This window comes from Leptinotarsa decemlineata, unplaced genomic scaffold, assembly GCF_025532065.1.
Source record: "Leptinotarsa decemlineata unplaced genomic scaffold, Ldec_3_MD MMD2_tig00078422_RagTag_RagTag, whole genome shotgun sequence".
NCBI lineage: Eukaryota > Metazoa > Arthropoda > Insecta > Coleoptera > Chrysomelidae > Leptinotarsa > Leptinotarsa decemlineata.
The window spans coordinates 22624546-22647891 of record NW_027412747.1 but is presented as its reverse complement, the minus strand read 5'-3'; the positions used below and the strand labels follow the sequence as shown (position 1 = coordinate 22647891).

Sequence of the window (23346 nt, the reverse complement as noted above, 5' to 3'; positions counted from 1 at the left end):
AGTGTTTGGCATATGAAACATTTCATCACTTTGTTAACCAGTTCAAATAACGAACCATTAATCAGCTGCGGCTACCGGCCATTTTTAATACTACCTGATATTAAATGTTGTATAAATTCAATGTGACTTTTATTAGGAACGAAATTTATTTGAACATTGCATGATACTAAAAACGCACATCAGGAATTACCCTATGAACATAATACACAGATTAATCGCGTCTGACATGTATGCAAATCTGGAAAACTGCAGGAGTGATTTTATTGCGGTCAGATTAAATTAGGTTTTAAAATGTGCTTAGTTCGCACCATATCGTGTGTCAACTTCTCAAGTCGTAGTGGCTGGTCAAAAGTAATAGATAATTAGATCTATACACGTTTGTATAATAGAAGAAGTAGAAATCGAAGTGTTCAGGATATATTAGATTCATCGGATTCATCATAACTTTCTTACTCCATTCAGAGTGCTTGCTTGAATATCATGGCCTCAAAGTTTCCATAAAAATATTTACAGCTTGGCAAATGTAGCTGTGTCTCTGCGCCAAATATGTCCAGTACCAACTTTTATCAGGAAGACCAATCGGCTTAAATGAATTTGACACACATGATGATAATAATAAAAATGTATTTTGGCCAATTGGGTACGATATGCACATATGGTGAGTCAATTAAAAACAGAAAGCATACAGTTACACTAATTAGACGTATTATTAAAATAACAAAAAACTACATCGAACAATGGTTTAGGTGGTCCTGTTGACTATAGGAACCCTTGTCAATAAGAAAATATTTAACACGGTCACAGAACACATTTCCAGATTTCAAAGATTTAATCGAAGGTGGCAGTTCATCCTATGGGGGGAGGGGGTATTGTCAATTGATCGCCATGACAAGTATAAAAATTGTGGAAGGATCCATTGGTTGTGAGACTAGTAAGATTTTTCCTGTCAGACTACACATTTGAAAATACACAGTGATGGGACAGACAGCAGTTTCATTTTTATCAATACTGATTTACAACTATTACGTCAAAAATTAGTCTCAGAATATGTTTCTGCCCTATGAAAACCCTGTTGAGATCCCAGCAAACTCTCATGCCATACACGTTCAAAGGCTTCAGAAATATCAAGCGCAACAGCTTTCGACTCTCCATGTTTCTCGATTGCGTTATTCCAAATATGGGTGACATACGATAGAAGGTGGCTTGTTGATCTTTGTTTCCAAAAGTAATATTGATGATCGCTCAAGATGTAGAAGCCATCCAAATATTTAAGGATAGGGTGGTTTAGGGTGGTTTTCTATTTTTCTCATCTCTTATTTGATATTTCATACTTTGTACGCACACACCTGTGGCCTTGGTACCTTCGAAAGAGTAATTCTCATGCCATCTGCCATTGCACAAATGAAAAAATGGTTTAGACTTTAGCGGGTGAGGTTTTCAGTGTCACTGTTTTTCGAGTTTGAAAGCCGTGGAATTTTGGAATTTCTTCCTGACGTTTCGCTGGCGCGAGTGGCTGGCTTCTTCAGAGGTTCAATCATCATGCCAATTATCAAAACCAGTGCCAGTGGTATTTTATGTTCAACCCCCTCATCCCTAGCTACCCCACTTGATAATTTTAAATGGCACCCCTATCTTGCAACACATCATTTCAAAGATCTTGATAATCCACCCTCAACCCCGTTTAGAAAACTGAGATTGGTTGATCCGTCCTCGTAAAATAGGGCAAAAAGAAAATTAATTATAATAAAAAATAAAATAATAGCTATTGCAATTAAATAAATGTACCTCACTTTATCATGTTCAAAATGTTCACCACTGGTAGCTAAGCAAAAGTACAATCTATATTCTCGAATTTCTGTCGGACTTTTGTAAATGTTTCGTTATTAATTTGTCTGCATGTGTCAGTGATCCTGTGTCTTAGATCCTGAATGTCCTGCGGGGGAGTTTTGTATACCATTGTCTTCAAATAACCTCAGAGAAAGAAATCCAATGGCGTTGAATCCGGAGATCTCGCCGGCCATTTCTGCCAATCAATTTGTCAGGATACCGTTGATCGAGCCACTGTCGGACATGCAATGCGTAGTGTGGCGGTGCACCGTCATGTTGAAAATGTAAATTTTGTTCATCCAAGAGCGGGTTGTCTTCTTCATCAACTTGGCGTTCTAAGGACTGTGTTATGAGTGGATCGATTACATTTTCCAAAAAGTTTAAATACAATTGACCAGTTAAATTTTCTTCAATGAAAATAGGGCCAATTATTTCGTTTTCCAGAATTCCAGCCCAGACGTTTATTTTTTGTGAATATTGCGTATGTTCCTCTCGAAACAAGTGTGGATTTTCATTATCCCAGTATCTACAGTCATGCTTATTTACAAAGCCATTAAGAAAAAAGTTGATTCCCACTGAAGCAAATATGTTTTATTAAATTCGGGTCATTTTGAATTCTCGCTGTCATTATTTCACAAAATTCAATTGTCCTATCATAGTCATCCTCACTGAGTTGGTGAAGAATACTCATTTTGTAAGGAGAGAACTTATTGAATTGAATTGAAGAACGAATTGGCCTAAAATCTCAACTCGGTTGCTTTACTGCTTTGTTGCACACAGAACCGGTCTCTTCAAATTTTTGAACAAGGTTTAGAACATATCGGTGACTAACATTTTGGCCTGCATGCCTTTCTTTAAAAACTCGGGCTGTCCTATCTTCAGCACCATAAATAAAACTAATTTCAGTTTTTTCTTGTAAAGTGTACACCATTACGATTTGTATTACTGTAAGTGCCACTGACACCACTTGACAAACAGTTTAAAATCAGGAATAACTAATTCTGATAAATGTTTTCTCCATTTAATTGTAACTGACGCCAAAAAGCAACTGTGTGCTCTTATCTCACTTTCAGCTAAAGCAAACTTACTTCTTTGCATGATCTACACATCCATGTATAGAGTTACTTATTTTCAAGTTGATTACTTCCTTCCTTTCTTTGGAAGATTCCCTCATCCCTTTTTTGTATCAAGTAGCCAAAAACTTTCTTTCCCAAAAAACTCTGTGTAAAAAAGAGACATAAACATACCGTTATTGAGTCAGTGGTAGCGGTTCCATAAATGTTTGCATTTTGTTATAATAAACGGGGTTGAGGATTTTTAAGATCTTTAAAATGATGTGTTGCAAGATAGGGGGTGTCATTTGAAATTATTAAGTGGGGGTAGCTAGGGGTAAGGGGGTTAAACCTAAAATACCACTGGGACTGGTTCTAAACTTCCCCCTCGATATCTGAATTGACGTGTTTTTTCCTACGGCAAATTCTCCCTGCTAAACTGAAGGCACTGAAGGCACTGTATAACATCAGCTATAAGTTCTTGAATCACATTTATTTGGTCTAGAATTATATTTTTCAAAAATTCAGAATACAAAACGTAGGAAAACATCAATAACATCGATTTGATCGACAGTTGTATACTCTTTCTCTGTAGCTCAACAAACTTTTCACCCTTTTTTCACCTTCTTCAATTACGTGGCAATGGGTCGAAAAAGAACAAAGGTCGAAAACTGTGGAACTGAGGATTAACAAGCTCGTACCTTTCAACGTGCGATTCTTAGCATATTATCAGGGGAATATTTACTGTTGATTCGAGAAATCCTTCATTTCAATCAATAATTTGTTATTGTAACATTCGACAACTAATGACCATGAATAAATGATTTCAATAGCAAGCATTTAAGTTTTACCGGAGCCTAGTTGTTTATAAAATGTGTCGAGATTGTTTGATAGGGTGGTAATTTATGTGTTTCTGCATTGGTAAATAATTGGGGGAGCTTTTGATAGCGATAGTTAGCTAGATAGTGTGGACACTGAATCATTAGGTTATGATATACAACATCGGTGGCATGTTTGTATTGTATTCTATTGCTTGATTGCCGCCCGGGGGAGATGTGATTCTATTCAGGTAGATCGAGTACCTAATTCTAACAATACCATTATCATCAATGTCGAAGGATTCGGGAGGGAATCATAGACACACTAGAGATACATTCATGAAACTGTATAGCGTCTTCCATTTGGGCGCTTCCTCTCTATAAATTTATATGAAAAAATAGTGCATATTATCCAATGTGCCATGACTGTGTGACATGTAGCGCTGTCCTCTTGAAACCACATGTCGTTGGTGTTCAGATCATTCAATTCAGGCCAAAAGAAGTACGACATATAGTACTTGCCGTTGACAGTGATGCGTTTCGTCAACGTACTGGTGTTGGTCGATTATTTACTGAACCAGTGGACTCAAATTCATTCACGACATTGCAGATGTAGCTTCAACAAAATGACTTTTATCAATTGTCAAGTTTGAAAGTTCTTGTGGGAAGACTCGTTAATTCGAGGTGAAGAATCATGATGTGTTTTACGGAATCGATCACATCGATTTCGTGTCAGTTTTCATATGATCTCTATTTGGATTTTGAAAGTCAGTCCTTTCTACACTCAGTTTCCTTACTATTCATTTGAAGTAACGTAATTAGTCCGGTCAAATTAGACTAAAAAATAAGAGTGAAGGTACATAAATTTACAAGCTGCAAATGCGTGTAATCGTCCAAAACATAGTTAAAAATAATATTTGAGAATCCCGAATGATTGCGATGCCTGGAAAAAAATTTATTCGTGGTCAAAGGTAAAAAATCTCGAAAAAAATTGGTTTTTCTCGATTTTCAGGAAAACGGTGAGTTTTATCATAAAATAACTTCAGCTAAAAATTGTAGATCATAAAATTCTCTACAAAAAATGTATCAATACTTTTTTTTCTTAAAGCCACCGTTTCTGAGATACGACGAGTTAAAAAGTTGTAAAAGTTGTAATCGTCATTATATGCATAAGTATGCCATGTATATACATCTCTGAAGTTGTAATTTAAGTAAAAATATTTTTCTATTAGTAGCAATATTTCTTGCAAACACTCACAACAAATCTCGATTCATTTCAATGTTGAATGATAAGTTTATTGGCGGAAATATATTGTACTTATGATGCACTGTTTGAAACTTTTGGTGTAGTAATGAATATTACTGGAGTTTTTTCCCAACACCAAATCGTTATTTTTAACAGACACGTGTTTCGATCACCAAAAAAAACTCCAGTAGTATTCATTTGGAAATATATTGGTTGAACAGGCTAATAACGATGCCAACGTACTGATTATTGAAACAGCTATAGAGCAATTTAATTTGACAAATACAACTATTGTTGTCGGTGAAGATGTACTTCTTACTGCTCGAACTCCACCTGAAAAAACTATTTTCTTTCTAAAGCCAGGAAAATCTCAAAGTCAAGCCGAAATATATTCGTCAAAAAGTTCATCTACTTTTGCAAAGAGTCAACATCATGTACTAGTTTTACACGCAATAACTGGCTGTGATACGACGTCTGCATTTTACTGGAGGGGTAAAGCAACAGTCTTATGGCCTTTCACAGTCACTTGGTGAACGTCTAGTCTGTCAATTTGCACATGATACGTGGGTAACAGTGTCTGGATCCGATTCAAGGATTCTCTCCAGAGGGTTATCTGAGGTAGCGGAAAAAATGTTCAGGTGGTGTGCGGAGAACGAATTAAAATTGAACACAAATGAAACAGGACTAATCCTTTCCAGAACTTTTTTAAATAGACAGGAATGCATTTACTTACGTCAAATTGGATCATAAACCTGTTCCAGAAATGAACGATTTGAAATTTTTGGAGGTCATAGTTGATAGCAATGTCAGATAGGATATATACGTCAATAAACTGAACTCAAGGCTCTGTTCTATAACAGAGCAACAAGGGACCAAGTCTCATTGAACAGCATAAAGATATATTGCTATGCAAATGATCAATCTATTATTCAATATAAAGGGGCACCTTTATTATAGCGAACAAAATATTCAAAACTCAAAAGTAGGTATATAATTCGCTCTATGTTTAAATTATCTTATAGATCAACATGTAGACCAAAGAACTTGATTTATCAACCGTTCCTTTCTTATAATTTCTTCAATAAGTAACATTTTCAACAAAACACTACCACATGTTTGCAAGGAACTGTACTCATTATTCCGATCGAATGACGAAGAACCGATCTAAGTATACTAAAACTCACAACATTATTATATGAGAAGTGACGCCACTATAAAGCCGTTAAGGCATATCAGTCACTCCCAACTGAAATAAGAAATACTCAGTATTTGAAAAAATTCAGAATCCTAAAAATAGAGTATCTGAAAGAAAACAATTATTACAGTTCCAAGAGTTGGTGATGAGTCTTGATATAGTCGTCTCATAAACTACAATAATTCAACGTTTGTTTGAAGGTGATTGGCAGTGTTTCATGATGAATTTCACTAGTTTGGACTTCCATTGTCTAATATATAAAATGATTTGAAATCCCTGAAACAACTAAAAAAGAAGAATTAAAATCATCATCAAAACTGATCTTCAACGGAATGGCTACTCCAAAGCGATGGTAGAAAATACTTTGGCTAAAAGACAGCAGGAGCCTCGCAAGAAAGAGAAGCCGTCACAACCAGTGCTTGCACTTCCCTACATCAGAGGATTATCGGAAAGGATAAGAAGAATTGGTTCCAAGTACAACATCAGAACCTGCTTCAGATCCGGTAATACTATCCGTAGCAGCCTCACGAAAACCAAGCCACCAAACGTGGACTGCGATTCCAAGAATTGCATTTACCGGATACCATGTGAGTGCGGAAAATCCTATATTGGTGAAACAAAGAGGCCATTGAAAGTTCGCATTGCCGAGCGCAAGAAACACATACAGCGAGGGGAAACCAGCAAATCAGGAATAGCAGACCATGTTTGCACCCATCAACACAACATCGAGTGGTCCCCAGTGTAGATTATACACAGAGAGGAACATTGGTTTGAGGGAAAATTCAAGGAAGCCGCATACATGCTGCCCAACAACGTATTCAGCCAAGCTAGCGTAGAGATACGCAACATATGGACACCCATCATCAAGCGAAAAATGGCCAACTCCCGCCAAACGGTCATCTTCCACTGAACCAGTAAAGCGGAAAAAATGGAAAGCGGGGATAAGTGAAAGTACTCGAACGACCTATAAATAGTCATGTCTCGGAGGAATCAGTCCAGTCATCACCCGAAGACGATTGTAGATACTAACAATCGAAACGTCGTGAACTAACTTGGCTTGAAATCTCTCAACTCTTTATTTTTATTTTCATTTTTATTTTTTAATTTTTTGTTCAACCGTTCTATTTTTACTTGTATTTTATTTCACTATTACTTCATTTCATGTTATTTTTGCTTAACGTAATTGTTATTTTCAGCTATTCATTTTTAATTCTTCTTTTCTAGTTGTTTCAGGGATTTCAAATCATTTTATATTAGACAATTGAAGTCCGAACTAGTGAAATACAATAATTCTGATTAGATGCCTTTATACGTACTTGTATTGTCACCTGTCAACCTGTCATTTTGTATACTTTTATTCACTCGATGAATTGTAATGTAAGCATTCAAACATACGTTTTAATGCTTTGTTTTATAACCTCTAACGTGCTATATCCCCAGTTGATTTTATGGCAATGAAGAATATTATTATTACTATTATTATTATTATAGAATCTAGATGATGCTCACAAATGTGCGCCTCAAAAGCACCAGACCAACCGAAGCAACCCCCTTTCATGGAAATTTGAATAAGGTGTACAATTCAATACGAATTTCTGATTTCCAGGCGAAGGAAGTTGCAATTCCAACGATGGCGTCTCAGAACTCCGTTACGGAAAGATCGGATCTGGCACCGGAGGAAGCGGGTCAGAAGACGAGGGAGTCGTCAATAATTCCGGGCATACAGACAGCGACAACTGCAAGAAAAAACACAGGCGGAACAGAACCACGTTCACGACCTACCAGCTTCACGAGCTGGAAAGAGCTTTCGAGAAAAGCCACTATCCTGACGTGTATAGCAGGGAGGAACTTGCTATGAAGGTGAATTTGCCAGAAGTTCGAGTACAGGTGAGTTTCATCAATTTAGAAGGTGATAGTTTCTCCAGTTCTCTACTGAATCATTTTATAATCTCATAAGGAAGGAAAAGCCGGGGCCTGAATTCATGTTTCGGACACATTTTTATTGTTTCTTCTCTTTTGATCTTGAAAGAGTTATTATTGAAGACTAATTTTCATTGATATTGTTTGGAAATTGTCCAAAATTGTGAGGGTCATCATGTAGCATTTCAGCAACTTTGGAGCATCTACGAATTTTAAAAATATTTTATATATCTTGAAGACATTTTAGTTTCCTATTTGTATGAGATGTTTTTGAAACATATGAGAAACAAGTAGTGCACGACAGGAGTAAATTTTCATTTATTTATTTATTCACAGTCTCATCGACCTCTAGGGTCATTAGCGAACAAAACTATTCAAACGAAGTTCTTATGAATTTGTTTATTATTTTTGGACAGTGTGATAAAATTATCAGCAGAACATGTAGAAAGTTCAATGAAATGTATCCGAATCTACCGCCAATGAACCTCAAGAAATTTATACGAATTCAGAACAATTTCAATGCATTTGGATCAACTTTAAAAGCACCAAGAAACTTGCCTCGACCCGTAACTTTCGAAGACAACCAGATTAATGTCTTAGCATATTTTCACGCATTTTCCGAGTCATCGATAAGAAGTGCTGAAGAAGATTTGGGTATAAAATATTCATCGGTTCAAAGAATCTTGCGAAGACATAAAATGCATGATTATAAATTGACCAAAATTCAAGCAATGAAGCCTCAAGATCCTCAACAGAGAGTAGAATTTTGTGAAATGTTGACACTCATTCAAGAAGATCCACTTTTTTTAAATAAAATTATTTGGACTGATGAATCGAAATTTTCGAGAGAAGGGATTTTCAATAGAAAAAATCGTCATTATTGGTCCAGTGAAAATCCTCACGTCACAAAAGAAGCCGGATTTCAAGAAAAAATTAGTTTTAATGTCTTCTGCATGTTGATGGACAACAAATTGAGGTACGTGATATACGAGGAGTCATTAACATCCAGAAGCTACCTGAATATTTTGGAGAATACTGTAGACAGTTTCGTGGATAATCTGCCACTCGAAGATTATCGAACTGGATAGACTATTTGACGATCGGTGGATGAGGCGCTTGGGACCATGGAATTGGCCAGCGAGATCACCCGATCTTAATCCATTAGATTTTTATTTGTGGGGAATGTTTAAAGAAAAAGTTTACAAAATACCCGTGCGTTCGAGAGATGAATTGTTAGAAAGGATTGCCCAAACATTTGAAGATTTGGATCCCAATGAAATCAGATCTGCCACCACGAAAGCAGTCAACACCCGCATTTCAAAGTGCTTGGAAGTGAACGGCCAGCGATTCGAACATATTTTGAAATATTCCACATGATTGTTGTACTTTTTTATAATTATTCATATCAATATTTCCATTTTCAAGTTTCTTGGTGATTTTTTAAAGTTTATCCAAACATATTGAAATTGTTCTGAATTCGTATAAATTTCTTGAGGTTCATTGGCGGTAGATTCGGATACATTTCATTGAACTTTCTACATGTTCTGCTGATAATTTTGTCACACTTTCCAAAAATAATAAACAAATTCATAAGAACTTCGTTTGAATAGTTTTGTTCCATCGTTTTGAAGGTATTTGCAACTTCTGAAGTAACGAAAATGTCGATATTATTAGGAGAATGTCACAACGCTACTGTCAAATAGTAATCATGGCCTGCTTACCAAATACCGAATGGAAATACCATTCTGAAGGGACATTTTCACAAATAAATGTTCATAAGTCCGAAACTTGACTAGTTAGGTATAGGTATGATATACATAGAAAGGAAGCAAATTTCAGCAGCTTTCCGAATTTTCAATAATATACAGGGTGTTCCATTTAAAATAATCAAATTTCAGCAACTTTTTCAAGCAAACGAAAAACTGTATTTTTTTACCACCCTGTATTGAAGTAACGGAGATTAGGCTGACGTGTGAGAAGTGTCCAAGTATCACCTAACTCCAAACCAAATTTCGATATCATAGTACTTCTTAACTAAAAGATATCGGCATTTTTAGAAGTCATGATTTTCGAAGAAAAAAATTGAAATTAATTTTTATTTCGAAAACGGTAACATAGGTATAGGGAAATATCAAGAAAAGTTGTCGGGCAATTATTGGAAATTCCAAAAATAATATTATATACAGAGTGTTCTATTTGAAAAATCAAAGTTGCTACTGCTTTCTAATAGAAGCGGCAACACCGCATCGTCGAAAATATTTTATTTGGCTAGAAAATGTCCGAATATGCCCTCCATTAAATTTTCAAAGTGATCCGTTGTCTGGTTCACCAGAAACCTCTAATGTGCCATCCACCGTGAATCAGCCTGTATATACAAGAAGTGGCGCCACTATTCACCCGAGCAACTGGTGCAAAACAGGACCATCAGCCCAGGCGCACCCGAGAGAAAGAACACTATTCCCCCTCTGGTGCCAGCCGTACACGTAGAACACGTAGGGCGCTCCATAGAATCAGACCCCTGAAGCCTCAAAAACTAGCTTGTTTGGATGTAGAAATTCTCTGTATTTTAACAGAACAGGCTGACATCTGGCAAATTAACACCGCTTCTACAGCGCCGTCCAATCTCTTAACGAATCACAAGGACGAAATATTGTGGACCGAAAGATTCAACAGCGGGTACACAAGATGAAGGCTAAGTCAAGTTGGCGAGACAACACATGTCTCGTATCCAATGTGTGATGGATTACAGGGCGGCAAACAGGCCTTTAACGCCCGCAGTGTGGCGCCGCCAAACTACGACGTATCCATCACACTTTTAGTCAAGGTGTGCTACTGATCATCAAAGAGCACTGCCTCGATAGACTGAGAAGCATCGCGGAAAAACTCAAGTTCTGCGAGGAACCTTCTCGCTTATCTGAACTGCATCCGCGTGTTGTGGATAATCCTGCCTACCGCTGATCAGGAAGGACATTCATAAACACCCGCGGCCACTCAGCTTAAACATTCTTGTCTTAGCGCAGTTCGAAGCTTCCAGCAGAGAGCTTCGAAAGACTGAGCTCAATGATTTGCAGACCCCCGGATGATGTTCGAGGAGCCCTTGTCCGTCCCAAGAACATTGCTGCTCCGGACAGAACCTATCACTTATTGGTGGAGAAAAACTATCAAGCACCCACCCACCGCCAGAGTTTTCAGCTGTGGCACCCGCGTAAACCGGAGACATTAGGCATTTGCTTTATATGGATGATTTTGAACTCCTTGCCTCTGGAGGAAACGATCTTCATCGGTCCTTGAAAGTTGTGGAAGAATACGCATGCGTGTACTCTTCCGGTATGAAATTCGTGATAGACAAATGTGCAACAGTTCATCTCAGAAGATGTACAACCTGTAGGTGGAAGCATTTTGTACCATCTGGATATTAGAGATACGGAAACTTACCTTGGGTTGAAATACAGCCACTCACAAGAGGTGAAGAAGTGAAGACATCTCTCCACGACAAGTATATCAAAAACCCCGACTCTGGTCTCCGGAACTGTCAGGAAATAACGAAGTCGCTGTTACGAATATGCTTGGCCTTTCAATCTTACTCTGCTTGGTTGAAGTAATGAAATGGATCCAATAGGAGCTGTATCAACTTGATGAAGTATAAGCAAGAAAAATGATGCACCTCCATAAGAGTTTGCATCCCAAATCGTCCGTTCCACAGTTGTACTTTCCCCGATAACAGGCAGGCCATGAGCTTCTGGAAGTGTCTAAATGACAAAGTAGTACTAGATGGAGCCTTTAAAGTCATCAGGAGTTTGGATCGCCTCCTCCGCATGGTTTCCGGCCAGGAGAGAGTGGCTAATGGATATTGACTCCATTGTGGAGAACAAAAAGCCTGAATTTTTCGGAATTATTCGTTCCCCACCTTCAGGCTCATGTAAGCCAATGAGCCTGATGTGTAGTTCTTCCTGACCATCAGACCAAGACGATATTTGTAGTGGAGTTTTCAGCTCCTGTTGAGACGAATATCATCCGAAACGGGGAGGAGAAATGGATGAATTATTGGGATTTCCACGTAGAAGTTAGTGCAATTAATCAATATTGATAGTTTATTGTTGCATTTTTTCACTTGGCCGTGGTCATGACGTCGCAAACATTAATCAATTGCAATTCAATTCAGCTGTTTTGTCTTTTGAATTGTTCCATTGTAATTTTTTGCCCCTGAAATTCCGTTGACTTAAGGAGTTTATGCAGATCTGTTAGCCTAATATTCCATTTTCCAACCGTTGTAAATTTTGAAAGTGAACGCTTCATTGAAGATTTGTGAATATGACGATGAATATTTTGATCGAATGATTTTCATTCAACAATGCATATTTTACAAATATTAACCGCCCTTTGGTGTATTCGCGTAGTAACATCCAAATGAAATGTCTCTATTTTCATCAAACCGTATATCAAATAAATTCACACCTCGTGTTTCAATATATCCTAATGAAAAACTGAAATGATGTTCAACAACAAAATGGGTTTGCAATCTAAATGGAAATCAGTTATAAAAAATACAATTACCTAATAATAAATGCGAATGGAAGGTCCATCAATGCAGTCGTTACAAAAAAAGCAAAACGTTTTCATTTTACCACCGAAATGAAATGTTTTCGGCCATCCTTTTCATCTGAAATGAGCAGCGAACTGTGATCTCCAATCAAAATTCGTTTCGTGCATGGACATACGCATGACGGAGCTTATTTTTTGATCATCGGGTCGCTAATGAAATTAAAATGAAAATAATGAATTGTTAATGAAACAAAATTGCTAAAAATTTATCACTGGTGTTTGCTCTGATCATTCCATGTCTGCAGTCGAATTAGTTTTGCGCGGGAACACCGATTATTGACTATTTGTAGGTATTAAGAGGCTTACAAATCCGCAACACGTGTTTCGCCATACAAACGCTACCTCAGGCGTGTTCATACTGACAAAACTCTATTTCCTCAATGAATTACGCCTAAAAAAATTTCCAATTAGACTTGTAGTATCGTTTGCAACGGCTCCTTTCGTAAACATCTCAGAAATGCTCGTACAATTCATTAAAACTCACACTGAATCATACATAACTCTTATACTGATAACACAAACCGTTTGATTTACAAAAAATATTTCTCACCGCCAATTGAAATAATTGAGCTGATTGAGCGTCTCTTAGAGAGAAACCATGTTGATCCTTGAGTAAAACAGGAAATTTCAGATCTACCGATTATTTGGGTATTTCGACCAGCCGTATTGTAATAATGTATTGAGGTTACGTCATGAGCCTTTAATACGAATTGATACAGCTGTTACGCGTCAAAGTGGGTCATATAAAATGCAACAGCCTTCTCCACTAGCCGTACCGATAAGTATTGACGTTATGTTAAGGGCCTTTCTTACAAACTGTAACAGCTTTACTGTTACGCGTCATAGTACTACGGATAAAATGGAACAGTTCTCCGTCTCCACTATTCATACCGTAACGTATTTAGGTTACGTTAAGGGCCATTTCTCACGAATTGTAACAGCTTTACTGTTACGCGTCATAGTGGAACAGTAATGGAACAGTACTCCGTCTCCATTATTCATACTGTAACGTATTGAGGTTACGTTAAGGGTCATTTCTCACAAACTGTAACAGCACTAACTGTAACGCACCAAAGTGGTATGGATAAAATGCAATAGACGTCTCCACTAGCCGTACCGTTACGTATTGGAACTACGTCATGACCCATTGGTTACAAATTGATACAGATATACTTTTACGCGTCAAGGTGGTTCATATAAATTGCAACAGCCGTCTCCACTAGCCGTACCGTCACGTATTGAGGTTATGTTAAGGATCATTTCTTACAAACTGATACGGCTTCACTGTTACACATCATAGTGGTACGGATAAAATGCAACAGTACTCCGTCTCCACTATCCATACCGTAACGTATTGAGGTTACGTCGCGGGCCATTTGTTACAAATTGATACAGCTTTACTGTTACGCGTCAAAGTGGTACAGGCAAAATGCAACAGACGTCTCCACTAGCCATACCGTCATGTATTGAAACTACGCCATGAGCCATTGGTTACAAATTGATACGGTCTTACGGATAAATTGCAACAGTACTTTGTCTCCGAACGTATTGAGGTTACGTCACGGGCTATTTGTTACATATAGATACGGCCTTACTGTTACGTATGGAAGTGATACGGATGAAACGCAGCAGCCCTCTCCACTAGCCGTACCGTAATGTATTGAGGTTACGCCGCGATTTATTTGTTGCAAATGGAAACGCAGCATATCATTGCATTCAAGACTGCATACAGAAAATAGCAAAACAAAAATAGTATTTTTATTTTGCTATTTCCTGTATATTTAAAACAACTCAGCCTTCCTAATTTTTCATTACATTAAGAGAGAAATTCGCCGCAAGACTTTATCTATCGAATTTTGAAACACCCTCTACATATTCATTGCAGATATGGTCAGAAACTATTGATGACAAAATACAAGCACTACATACAAATCCTTAAGGCGCTCTGAGAACGGTGCCTGTGCGAAAGTAGGAAGTAACTTTTGATTCTTTGGAAATGTTATCAACACACTAATATTTTCAAAGAGCTAACTAAGTATGTGAACGTGTGATATTCAATTTAATACCAGCTAATACGACTTTTTTGGTTGAAATAATTAAAGCATATTCGTACAGGCGACCCGTGACACGCTACTTTGCTGGTCACGAAATCACCCAATTTGAATCAGAATTATAAATACCCTTTTATAGTTGAGATATGAAATGAAATAAAGTGTTTTGTCAGCTCCGAATTTGTTATTTCCGACTGATTTGAAACAAATATTAAAAATGTCACGTTACGATTTTACAAATGAGAAAGGTCATTATGGAAGTTGAGGCCAATTTACACATCTCGATTCTTGTCTCAGTCTTAGTCGTAGTCCCAAGAAAAAGAGTTCAATAGACATGTTTCAGTTGAAGAACTTCTACATTTCATTTCCTTGTCTCAGTCTTCGTTCCTAAATTGTGACCTTTAAGATTCCCTTGTTTCAGATTTTAGGACTGAGACTGAGATGATATCAGTAATATCTCCACAAACAGGTACTTTTCCTTCAACTAATCTATTTGAATGGTCTACAACTACAAATACCGGTTGGTTGGGTAAATTTGCCTGTAAATACAGGCAAATTTACCTAAAGTACCTGAAATACCTGAGTTAAGACGCTCTGACCGTATAAAGAGACAGACAACAGGATGACCAGTTCAGTTTGAGGAGTGCCAGATGATGACAGTACTACCAACTGTCGAAAGCGCTCGCAGATAATTAATAGAAGATATAAAGCTTCATATATATATGACCTGCTACAAACATTATGTAACGTATTTAAATAAACGAATCTATCTATCTAACGTTTCCGTTGGTAAAACTGTATGTCACGTGTCACTAAACCTAATTCTTATTATTGAAATTATGCCGTATAAAGCGACCCATCTCGAAAATTATCAAGACAATGATAATGATAAGTCCTATATTGTGGCAAAGACTGAGACGAAAACTAGGACTAGGATGTGTTAAGTGATTCTTATCCTGACTGAATGTTTAGAACGAACTACTCATGTCCCTCTAATTATTTCAGGAATAAACAAGTTGAATATTAATGATTTCCTGAAAACCACCGAACACATCCCGGTTAATTGGACCGAAAATTAGTTCGAGAATTGTGTGATAATTGGATATCTGCAATCGTATTAGCTGGGTTCGCTCTGAGTCTGGGCAGAAAGCGTCAATCCGACACGAGATCAACGGCGTAATCCGATTGTATCGTTACGGACGTCTTGTTAGTTATGTGCTGTGATAAATTGGTTCTACCAGCGTGTACACTGTGTGATTCGCGGATTTTTTCTTACTGAAATCTAGAGAGTATGCCCTACTTTAGGGAAACGCATACTTTCCAAGTGAAAAATCGAATGTGTCATACCACTTCTTGAAACAGCAAATCTGAAGCATTACTGTTACGATGAATTGGGTGAACTTTCAACTTTGTTGAAGGTTCGACGTTGGTTAGAGAAATCACGTTCCGAAGATTTTGGCCTCAAAGATGAGCAGAGTTTTCATCACAAACAGTGCGTGGGTTGGCGAAAGAACTGGGAGTGAGCTTCCACGCGCTTTTCAACGTTTTCAAGGTATTGGAATGGTCAGAAAGCTCAAAGAGTTGGTGCCCCACGATTTGAACGATCTACTGTTCTTCTTTGCTTCTGCGCAACCAAAACAATCCTTTTCTTTATTGAATCGTCACGTATGATGAAAAGTGGATCATCTATGACAACAGAAGACGTTCAGGACAGTGGTTGGTCACCGATGAGCCACCCACCAAAGGCAAAAACCTACCATAGAACACAATGGAATCACAATGAGCAGCAAACTTACTCATATTATAAGTGAGTCAACAAGGATTTCTGATCGTGATGGAGAATATGCTAGTCTTCTGGATATATATCTAACAACCAATCCAGAAAGTTACACAGTCACCGTAAGGCAATCGAGTAACATGGAGAATCAAGAGCAGTTGCGTTTGATATTTCCAAGGCCTTTGACCATGTGTGGCATGAGGGTTTGCTGGCCAAACTTCGATGCTATGACATGTCGGATCATTTTTGGATATTTCTCGAATACATTCGCTATCAACGCCTCAAAGATCCATAATGTCTCCAACCCTCTTTTTATTGTATATCAACGACTCATTGAAAAGAAAACAAGAATCCAATATATTGTTTTACTGACGACAGCACACTTGTTTCGTCATTCCATTTTTGCAAAGGCGATGCTTCTCAAAAGCTTGAAACACTGTTCTGAACCAGAAAACTGTACACACCTCAGTAGTATTTGAAGCTTCATAAAGCTAAGATCAGACTTTGGAGTATTCAAATTCTGTATTTACGCTGATGGATGTTATGCTAGTGGATGTTATGCTATTAGAGTGATATCAAATGAACTAGGGTACACTACAGCTAGAATGGCTTACTTTGCATTGATCAAATCTCATATTCGCTATCGAATAGCTTTCTGGGACCATTGTAGTTTACAGTTACAGAATACGATATTTAGGCTACAGAAGAGGTCATTGAGATACCTTACAAAGTCTAAGCCAAGAGACTTACTTACTTTACTTACCTGTTCCAAAATTCACCTTGACTCACCATTCTCTGATTTATGAAAGTATTAAAGTATATAATTACCTTCCTAGCATTCTAAAAAATAGCACAGATATCAAAAAGTTCCGAAGTACAGTTAAAGATCTTTTAATCAAAAAAGCTTATTATTCGATCCATGAATTCTACTATAGTAACCTGTAAATTCTACTTGATTTTTCAGTATTCACCTAAACTCATCTGTCTTCTTAATGGACTTTGTCAATAAGATACTAATCATCCGACAATAAAGCATATATTGATTGATTGATTGAATTGAAAGCATTGATAAAAATATTTTATTTCCGTATTATAAGGAACCAAAAATGAACAACTGTTTTAAGATAAAATTTATTAGTCCATATTGAAGACATAATTTCGAAAATCCATGTTATTTTGATTGTTTACACAAATCTCTTTGAGCTGATAAAGATTTGTAATTCACGTACTTTTTCTCAATTTTTTCAATTGTAATTTTTCCTCCATTTAACTCGATAATCTTGATAGGACGTAGTGTTTTTCTAACTTCAATATTGAAGTCTACCTCTTGTTCTACAAAAATATAATACTATGAGGTTCATTTTTATGTGCCAGTGAAAAAGTGAAAATTTCAAAGCTTCCTACTTCATTTTCACTGATTCAGATTGAACTAATGTGAAACTCATACCTCTGTTTATCTTCTTGATGATTCTTTTGTTTATAATATGTGTATGTATATGTATATTTCTTTATGTATACATGTATGTATATGAGTAATTATTGTGTATCTATACATATGTGTGCTAGATTATGTGTATATGGTTATGTGTATGTATGTTGGATTTGCTTATTATTTGATGGTTAGTTGTCAATATTATTTGCTATTTTATAGGTTTATTTTTAATTTCATAAATACCTAGGTTAAGTTGAAAAACAGCACAAGCTGAACTTCGCCTTTCATACACTGTGTTTAATTTGTAATTATTCGATGAATAAAGCCGATTATTATTATCTTATCATGAGTAGTCATTGTCGAACAGGAAAAAAAAATTACACTGGCTCAGAAAATCGAACCGCATAGTTTCTCGGACATTTTTTATAGTATAATAGGTGAAATTCAATGTTGAATTTTAAAAACACCACTACTTTTTCGAAATAAATGGAGAAAAAAAAGCATTAAAAAATGTGTGCGTCTCGGGACTACCGATAGAAATTATAACTGAATCTAATCTAAGTCGAACCATTTAATAATGAATTTGCTTAACTTGAGAAAACCTTAGGTTATTACTTGAATTTCATTGATTATTTCGTGTATGTGCTACATGTATAATAGCTACCATAAGTCAATTGTTACTTTTGTAGGATTGAATAATGATACTAATAATGTACATACACAAAATCAGTATCATGATTTTTAAGCCACGTTTTACATAATGGAAGAATATAACTTACTTGCTAGATTTCTATAATACTATCAACAGTATATGTCTACCGCACACTAAACACTGAGCATCTGTCCGACGAGAGAGGAGGAGCCTGCTTTCCGCTGACGTATGCGTGTGAGAAAGGAAAGCCAGCCAGACTGACGCTGTAACGCGTTACGTAACGAAGCGGTTTACCTTTCCATAAGGAGTTATCACTTCAAAAATATGAATGAAAACTACGTGAATTGGTGAAAAATTTGAATTGCCAAATTTCTATTTCAAAAACAGAGCCAATAACATTTTTTGTTTCTTACTACATGAAGTATCTTCTTGACCGAAGATTCTCGATAAATCGAATGAATCCTGTGTTTGCATTTCATCCGCTCGTCGCCTCATATTGGCTGGAAAATATAAAGAAAAGCCATTTCCCGAAGCAAAATTTACCAGCCCGGGGCCAGCGTCTCGAATATAAAACGCCAATTGGTTCCCTTGTTGGGTGCAATTCAAAAAGTGAAATTTCATTTTGAAGTTTCTTATTTCCTCGCATTGCTCGGTGTCGGTAATGGAAGTGTCGCGTGATGGCTGAAGTAAATGAGATCAGATTTATACAGATTGAATCATGAGTGTGGCGAGTTTCGTTAACTGGGTGATTAATAAAATCATCCAAAGTTGAGTAGAGTGGAGAAATTTTGATGGTTTTTCTGAAATGATTTCATAGTACTAGCTACTGTGTTAAAAAAATAAGGAGAATTTTAATTTTTTCTCAAAAATTGTTCATTTATTCGTTCTCTAGAAAGTAGCCCCTCTCTGATATAAAACACTTGTACCAGCGTTTTTTCTTATTCTCGAAGCGAATCTGATATGCACCTTTGGTATATCCTTGGGTCCTGTCAGCGATTCGGTTATTACCTCTTCAATTGTCACAGAACGCCGTTCTTTCATGGGTTTCGTAGACATAGACATAGACATAGACATAGACATAGACATAGACATAGACATAGACATAGACATAGACATAGACATAGACATAGACATAGACATAGACATAGACATAGACATAGACATAGACATAGACATAGACATAGACATATAAATAGACATAGACATAGACATAGACATAGACATAGACATAGACATAATAGACATAGACATAGACATAAAAATAGACATACACATACTTTATTTGACTACGTTCATGTAATTCACATTTGTAGCAAATCATATTACAAACATTGTGTTTGAAAATAAATTGCATTTGTATTTCCAGAACGAAAAAAATTATGGAGTCAATCAGAAACACTGAATATTCAGCATGAACAATCAAAATCAACAAAACATCAATAATTTAAATATGATTGAAGATATCCAAAAAACTGAATATTTGAACATTCTCATGTGAATGGGGGATGTCTAGATATTCTGCAATAGTGTAGAAAGAGTTGATGAGGAACTGTTTCACCTCTTGATTGAAACAATAGGGGGCCAAAGATTTAACTTTCCTAGGCAAGTGATTATAAATAATTATATATTCATATATAGCTTTATTCAATCTATATCTTATAGAATTTCACTAGTTCGGACTTCCATTGTCTACTATATAAAATGATTTGAAATCCCTGAAACAACTAAAAAAGGAATAATTAAAATGAATAGCTGAAAAAAACAATTATATTAAGCAAAATAAACCTGAAATGAAATAATAGTGAAATAAACTACAAGTAAAAATATAACAATTGAATAAATAAAAACAAAATAAAAATAAAGGAATGAAAAAAGAAAATAAGAATAAAAAGTGTAGAGATTCCAAGTCACGTTAGTTCACGACGTTTCTATTGTTAGTATCTACAATCGTCTTCGGGTGATGACTAGACTGATTCCTCCGAGAAATGACTATTTATAGATCGTTCAAATACTTTCACTTATCCCTGCTTTCCATTTTCCGCTTCACTGGTTCCGTGGGAGATGACCGTTTTGGAGGGAATTGGCCATTTTTCGCTTGATGATGGGTTTCCATATGTTGCGTATTTCTACGCTGGCCTGGCTGAATACGTTGTTGGCAACATGTATGCGGCTTCCTTGAATGTTCTCCTAAACCAATGTTCCTCTCTGTGCAAGATCTCAGCTTGAGACCACTCGATGTTGTGTTGATGGGTCCAAACATGGTCTGCTATTCCTGATTTGCTGGTTTTCCCTCGCTGTGTGTGCTTCTTGTGCTCGGCAATGCGAACATCCAATGGCCTCTTAGTTTCACCAATATAGGAGTTTCCGCACTCACAGGGTATCCGGTAAATGCAATTCTTGGAATCGCAGTCCGCGTTTGGTGGCCTGGTTTTCGTGAGGCTGCTACGGATAGTGTTACTGGATCTGAAACAGGTTCTGATGTTGTACTTGGAACCAATTCTTCTTATCCTCTCCGACAATTCTCTGATGTAGGGAAGTGCAAGCACTGGCTGTGACGGCTTCTCTTCCTTGCGAGGCTCCTGCTGTCTTTTAGCCAAAGTATTTTCTACCATCGCTTTGGAGTAGCCATTCCGTTGAAGATCATTTTTGATGATGTCTAGTTCCTTCTCGAGACCTTTCTTCGTATTACAGAGCCCAAAAGCACGGTATAATAGAGTCTTGATGATTCCTCTTTTAGTCGATTGATGGTGGTTGGATTCGTGGTTCAGATACTGTCCCGTATGAGTGGGTTTTCGGTATACAGATGTTTCCCACTTAGTGTCGGTCCTCTTCACCAAAACGTCTAAGAATGGCAATTCGTTGTGGATTTTCTTCTCCATTATGAAAGTGATGGAAGGTCTCACGGTGTTGATGTGTTTCAGGAAGGCGTCTAGTTCAGTATTCCCATGGTTCCATATTATGAAGGTGTCGTCAACATATCTCAACCAGACCCAAGGTTTCTTGTGGGCTTCTTCAATGGCCAGAGTTTCAAACCACTCCATATATATGTTGGCTATGATTGGTGAAAGTGGCGATCCCATTTGGAGTCCCTCATCTTGTGTAAATTGGTGGAATTGGTGGAACTGCCCCACAATATTGAACCTTATACTATATGGGAGTGCAAGAGTGCGTAATAGGTATTGCCAGAACGACCATGTGTCAAGATTCCTGATGGGAGTGAGTGGGATTTTAGTTAAAAATGTTTCCCACTTGGTATCGGTCCTCTTCACCAATAGTCTAAGAATGGCAGTTCGTTTAGACTTCCTTCTCCATTGCGAAAGTGATGGAAGGTTTTACGTTCTTGATGTGCTTCAGAAGTCTAGTTCTGTATTCCCATGGTTCCATACTATAAAGGTGTCGTCAACGTATCTCAACCAGAATCGGGGCCAGCGTTTCAAACCACTCCATATATATGTTGGCTATAACTGGTGAAAGTAGCAGTCCCTTTGGCAGTCCCTCATCTTGCGTATAGAATTACCTAGTCTTCTACTTGGAAATAGCAGTTTCGTACACAGCATCCTAGTAAATCCATGATTACTTCTATAGGTAAGTTCGTTTTATCTTCCAGGTCCTCGTTTTCGTAAGATATGACAGAAAGATTGATGTGAAGGCTTTCCACGTCGGAACCGAGGTATGTGCATTAGCGTTAAACGGTAAGAATAAAACTATAATAATTTTATCGGTATATAGATCACCTGTTGGTAATACTTTAACTTTTTTTGATTCATTTGATCGATTACTTGTGATGTTGTATAGTAAGTATAAAAACTTAGAATTAATAGCTTGTGGTGACTTTAACATAGATATGTTAAGGTTTACTAATGAGAGAACTGACTTCATAAATATACTTGAGCAACATAACATTAGTGCTATTATAAGTGAACCTACTCGTATATGGGGTGATTCAGCAACGTGTATTGATAATATTTTGTCTACTTCTAATCCTATTAGTTACTCCATTAATCATTCCTATATATCTGATCACACTTTCCAGCTGGCAACTTTCTGCTATGATCAGGTTGACCATAACCAAGAAACTCACAAGAGATGTTTTAATGACTACAATATTGAGAAGTTTTCTAGTTTACTGCTGGAGACTGATTGGTCTTCAGTGTATGACTCAGTTGAAGCAAATTCTAAGTTTGATAGTTTTTATAATAAATTTTCCTATTGTTTTGATACTTCATTTCCAAAAAAGGTAGTCAACATAAAAAAATCTGGTGACTCCAGGTGGATAACTACTGAGTTGAGAGAAATCAGTAGAAGGTTAACCGAGTTATCTGAGCTGAACAAAGTATATAAAAATGGTTTATATCAGAGGGAATATCAGGAACTTAAAATAATATATCAGGATAAATTGAAACATGCTAAGAAAACTAGCAATGATGATAGAATCTCTTCTGCTGATAATAAAGTGAAAGAATCCTGGAAAATCATCAAGGAATCCCAGACTGGTTATTCTGGCAATGCAATACCTTGTCTAGAAAGTGCTGAAGATGGGGTCCTTCTTTCTGATGATTTTGCTATATGCAACCTTTTTAGTGAGTATTTTTCAACTGTTAGCAGTAGCATATCCAAACCTGATACTAAAAATATTAATTATATGTCATCTTCACATCAAAGTATTTTTTTATATCCAGCAACTAAGATGGAAATTGAACAAGTTATCAAAAAAGTTTGTAAGAAAAAATCGTCCGGTATTGATGAAATTCCTGGTCTTGTTATAAAAAACGTT

At 36.8% G+C, this 23346-nt stretch overlaps 1 protein-coding gene across 1 annotated transcript in view; it reads left to right on the top strand.

The window, feature by feature from the left end:
* The window catches only part of LOC111507431 (retina and anterior neural fold homeobox protein 2), a 92175-nt gene that overhangs the window by 19051 nt on the left and 49778 nt on the right, over positions 1–23346 (top strand). The window contains exon 2 of the mRNA XM_023162725.2: positions 7745–8025. Within this exon, the coding sequence (XP_023018493.1) occupies positions 7745–8025 (281 nt within the window). The remainder of the gene's footprint in view (positions 1–7744; positions 8026–23346) is intronic.